This window comes from Wolffia australiana, chromosome 1 (genome assembly GCF_029677425.1).
Source record: "Wolffia australiana isolate 7733 chromosome 1, ASM2967742v1".
Taxonomy (NCBI): domain Eukaryota; kingdom Viridiplantae; phylum Streptophyta; class Magnoliopsida; order Alismatales; family Araceae; genus Wolffia; species Wolffia australiana.
In genome coordinates, this window is record NC_135835.1 from 10,161,130 (window position 1) to 10,166,292 (window position 5,163).

The following is a 5,163-nucleotide window of genomic DNA, read 5'->3' on the forward strand; positions in this document are numbered from 1 at the left end:
CCATACGTAATTGTTAAATCTAGTCTTACCTTTTTCAGGAATGAAGACCTGTTATTTCATTTTAAAATGTGATGTAAATGTGAGTCCGATTTCTTGGAGGCTCTTGAATGAAGCTTATTATTCTTTGCGAAGCTTCAGTGCTTCCTGCCATTAATCTCTTCTATAGAAAACAATGAATCTATGAGAAATGCCTTAGTTCCTCAGTTTTAATTTGTCCTTTGATCGGAGATTTAGAATTTATGACGACAAGGGAGGTATAATTAATATGAATGAACGCTCATGATTATTGAGCGATATCCAGCATAAGATTATTATATTTTAATTTTATAGTACTTTCAACTAAATCTGGCATATTCGTGTAATGCAGTATTTTTTTTACAAAAACCATGGTGTTTTAAATGCTGCTTCCTCTCTTTGAGCTGTCTCGAGATGTCTGCATGGCGAACGGACGACAGGCCCAAAGTCCTCGAATTCCTCAATCTCTTGCATTTTTGTAGGAGATGCATATAACGAACTACTTCTCTGTAGCACCAGGAGAAATTCGACGCAAAAAGAAAGTTCATGGGTTAAGATTCGATGAAAAGCATGCATGGAAGGATATAGTTATATGATAATTACAAGAAATTAAGGCAACTAAGCTCACACGGAAGAATCGACCAGGGAAGTAGGGTCACCGGTCCATTGCTACCTTCGTTATCTTTTCCACCATCGTCGAATGAAACTAGCTTCAGGACAGACGAAGCCAAAAGGCGGTAAGATCTCTGGGCTACGATGAAGCTCCTCACAAGGACCTGCTGCAGCCAATTCTTTAGATGTCCCCTCTCCCACATCCACGCTGCCGCAAGAATCTGATCCATAACCCTTGGCTCAATCTCCAGCGCAAACATGAATCCTGCCGCAGAGCGAATGCCCATCTCGATCTCTTTCATAATATCATCCGCCAAGACATTAAAATCGAACGTTCTGAAGTTTACTGTTTGGTCGACGGCGTTTAGAAACTCTTGCCTCCAGGTACCCATCTCCGTCACATGGAGATTCAAGTCCATGTTAGCCCGTTTCAAAGACGCCAAGGGCTCGTTGGGCTGCACCCCAAGCGCGATGCCGCTCATCTTTCGTTCGCCGATAAACACGCCGGATCGCATTAAAGCATTTCCTTGAAAACCAAGGGAGCCATTATACGTATCGATAAGAATCTTCATTTGCCTGCTCTCTGTGCGGAGGATTCGCTCCTCCGAGAACAAGCCTTGGTCCTTAAGATCCGCCATCGTCGTAATGAAGACGACGTTCGTAGTGTCGACTTGCCCTCCGCCGGAGTCTTGAAAATTTCCCGATTTTATGGCTCTGGACAAGGAATTCCGTAACATAATATCGGCCTTATCAAGGCTTTCCAGGAAGATCACAGACCCCGGCTTTGTTCTTATTTCGTCGGCTATCTGATCATTAATAGTTTTGCCCCTGCGAGTCAAGTTAGCCATGCCTGTGTTGGGGAGAAGCTGGCCATTTTTCAAGCTTAGATCGATACAAACCAATCTCTCTCTGCCGCCGAAGAGAACCTCGGCGAGAGCGTCGGCAACTTTTCTTTTTCCGAACTTGTCAGGACCCAGGAAACTTAACCAGATAGAGCCGCGTAGCCTCCCGTTTCCGTTCATGCAGCGACAGATGGTATCGCATATAGACAATATTGCTTCTTCTTGCCGACCAACCTTTTCCAGCACGCTGTTGAACAGACTTTTGAAATCACCATACCTGATCATCTGCAAAGATGAACCATATCCGAAGGCCTCCGTTATTTTCGGAACAAAGTTCTGCGCGCTTCCCAGACTTAGATCTGTAGACACGGGGCTCGCAGACAAGGGCAATGTGAGCGCATCACGTAGGCCAGCGTTGGTGTTAGGGAGAAAACAATCCGTCTCCTGCAGCGTATTGGATCTTCTGTCGCTCCTCCCGAGAGCGTAATTAACGCTATAGTTTTGCTTGAGTTTCTTCCTCTTGTCCTGTATTATAGTGTTTAATCTCGGTCCATCATCCGTGGCCTGCACTGAAGGCGAGGGTGCTCATCCGTCAAAGAAACAAGCGAGAAAAGGATTTCCTAAAAGAATAACTCAAAACACACCTTGGCTGAATATACGCTTCGAATAGGGCTTGCTGAAAACTCGTCCGTCCTTGCAGTCAGCTCTCGTTCATTCATCTCGAGGCGAAGGTTGCAGGCAACTGGATGGATTTGGCCTTGGGAAGCCGAGGTAGAACTGAGCGGAACGGAAACCAAACCACCAACTGGAACGAAAGACTCTATCAGGCTGCAACTAATCACAGAAGGTTGACACCGAATAGTGAGAGGACTCAATAACCGAGAAACCAAAGTAGAGTTTAGAAACTTAATGATGATATCCGTAAAAATAAAAAAATTAAATAAGTCTGCTACGAAAAAATCTGGGGAACGTTTAGCAAGGGCTTAATTGGAATGCCGCGTGGTTAGGCCGCAGATTCCAATCAAGTCGTCAACATACTGTGTGGTAAATTGCTGGAAAACAACAACAGAAATTCTTTCTCTGGGCAGAAGCAAGAGCAGAGGACGAAACAGTGAGCAAATATGGGATGCGCAGAGAGAGTCTGAATGAGGGAGAAAGAGTGGAAAAAGGGAGCGGATAGGGAGAGACTGCGAGGCGGACCAAGAGATCGATCGATATTGAAGACATAGAGAGAGAGGAGAGAGAAATAATAAGAGAGAGAGAGAGCAAGCGAGAAAGAGGAGAAGAAAGAGCAACTGAGTGAGAAAGAGAGAGAGAGCGAGAGTGCAAGTGAGAGAGGGAAGGGCCGAGGGATAGGGCAAACGTGTGTGAGAGAGAGATAGAGAGCGAGAGTGAGAGAGACAGCGAGACAAAGGGAGAGAATGTGTGTGTGTGTGTGTGTGTGAGTGAGAGAGAGAGAGAGAGAGAGAGCAAGAAATAGAACGATAGGTATAGATAGAGAAAGAGAACAAGGGAGAGAGAGTCTCTGAAATTCCTGGAAAACAATCTACTGTTTGGTAAATTCCTTGAAAACAACACCAGAAAATTTTTCTCTGGGCAGAGGCAAGAGCAATGGACGATACAATGAGAAAAGATGGGATTCGCAAAGAGAGTGAGTGAGTGAGAGAGAGAGTGGAAGGAGGGAGAGAAGTGAGAGGAAAGAGAGCGAAATGGACCGAGAGATCGAGAGAGAGTGGAGGAAGAGAGAGGAGAGAGAAATAACAAGAGAGAGAGCAATAGAGGAGAGAGAAGAGAGAGAACTAGGGAGAGAGAGAACGACTGTGTGAGAGAGAGTGCAAGTGAGAGATAGGTTGAGATAAAGAGAGAGACAGAGGGAGAGAGCAAATGATAGAGATACGTTTTCAGAGATAAATAAAACAGCGTAGCTTACGATAGCAACAGAGATCAATCGGACTCGTGGAAGGTAGGGTGAGGGGCTCACGACGGACCTGTTCTTTTTTCGGCCGAGATTTTCCAGTCCCAGATTGGTAGACGAGAAGGGCAAGATCTGGAGATCCCAGTCCTTGTCGATAGATGGATAGAGCGACAAAAACTTCAAGTAGGTCTCGTATGTTCTCGCAGACCCGATCAACCAGAGCTTCTCCCGATAATCCTCTTTCAGCTTTGTCAGCAACGATTGCGCGCGGCCCAGCCTCTCCAGACCATTGTCTTCCTCAACGAGATCGACGAGAAGCTCCACGCTCCCGAAGCTTACCACGGTTCCTGGCGACAACCCACGCGCCGTCTCAGCCACACAAAGCGACAGCTCTCTGAACACAGAATCCAGCCGCTCGCTTTCCCGCTTTCCCAGGGCGAAATCGAACAAATACTTCTCCGCATTGATGAACTTCACCCCTCGCGCTTCTTGGGGGACGACGATCCAATTTTCCCTTCTAACAGTACTCTCGAAGTCCAACACCGCTTCCCCCGCGCCGGGGCCGATAAGAAGCGGGCTACGGTGCTCCCCCTTCACGATAACATTCCCTATCATACGGCAGATATCGTCGGCGACGGCTGTGGAGAAGTTGCAGAGGAAGAGGGGAGTCCACCACCCTGCGCGGGGCAGCCTTGGGAGAGTCAGCGACGAGTGCAGGACGGCGTATTTGATGTCGTAGCTGCGGAAGCCGGCGTCGGCGAACACGCGACTCACTATAGGGTCGTCTAGAATAGAGAGAACGAGCTGCTCCAGCTCCACCATGACCAAGGAAGAAGAAGATGAAGACGACGAGACCGGGTCCCGCTGGTACTGCTGGTAGAGGTGGAGCGTCTCTGGGTGGCGCCGCTGGGTGGCGTGGGAGCGCTTGATGGCGGCCATGAGAGAGTTAGAGACGGGGGGCTCGTGCGCGGCGAGTCGTGCGCTGTTCTTAGCGCCGGCAACGGCGGAGGGTAAGAGATCCAGTGCAAGGGAGAAGCAAAGCTCAAGAGTTTTGAACTGGAAGCGCGGCTCGCGAGCCGCGCGACGGGTGCGGGAGAGCGCGCTGCGGAGAAGCAATGACGATGAAGATGGCAGCGAGAGGAGGGCGGAGACGACGTGCAGCGACGTCGTCTGGACGTGGGATCTTCGCCGCGCGACGCATGCGGCCTCGTCGAGGGCCGCCGCGGCCTCCGCGGTTAAGTACTGCCTCGCTGTGCTGACCGGCGTCGGCATGAGGTGACCGCCGCCTGAACGATGAGAATAGAGACGGCGTCGGGGTCGGGGTTAGGCGGGGCTGTTATCGCGTCCTCGCCTTCATACTGTTGAAGGCGAAGGACGCGTCTGGGTCTGGGCCGTTCCTGGGGGCATAGAGCTCGTGAGCACTGTTGGGAAGCCATCGACTGTTTCTCTTTTTCCTTCGCCTTTACGTCTTAAAGTGTTGGATGTGACGCGAGGAGGGGGAAAGGCGGAGAGAACGGGGGGAAAAAAGAGAATCTTATGCACCGGAGCACTCAGAGAGCTTCACGAAATCTAAAAATCTCTGTACTATCTTCCTACCACCTACTTCAAACTCTTGGTTTTTTGCCAGCAACACGCCGGAAAGGACAGCGGCAACTCTGTCTTTTGCCGTGGCGTTTGGCCTGCCTCCTGGACGTTCCCAATCTTGCGACTGGAAATGGCGCATTTGGGCCGACAATGTCCCCAGCAACCTTTTCATCCCTTCAAATGTAAATCAAATAC

At 49.4% G+C, this 5,163-nt stretch overlaps 1 protein-coding gene across 4 annotated transcripts; it reads right to left on the reverse strand.

Annotated features, from left to right (window-relative positions):
• Window positions 1-296: 296 nt before the first annotated feature.
• On the reverse strand, window positions 297-4,939 carry LOC144705855 (protein SMAX1-LIKE 7-like). 4 transcript variants are annotated; one of them, XM_078578706.1, is made up of 4 exons: window positions 3,458-4,939; window positions 2,114-2,297; window positions 619-2,033; window positions 297-522 (listed from the first exon to the last, which is right to left on the reverse strand). In XM_078578706.1, exons 1-4 carry the CDS (start codon window positions 4,654-4,656, stop codon window positions 336-338), a joined length of 2,985 nt encoding a protein of 994 aa, XP_078434832.1. In that variant the 5' UTR covers window positions 4,657-4,939; the 3' UTR covers window positions 297-335. The 4 variants fall into 4 exon arrangements, with proteins under 4 accessions (XP_078434832.1, XP_078434824.1, XP_078434848.1 ...); XM_078578698.1 differs by having other exon boundaries at window positions 2,114-2,303; XM_078578722.1 differs by having other exon boundaries at window positions 689-2,033; window positions 2,114-2,303; window positions 3,458-4,938.
• Between the last annotated feature and the right edge of the window lie 224 nt (window positions 4,940-5,163).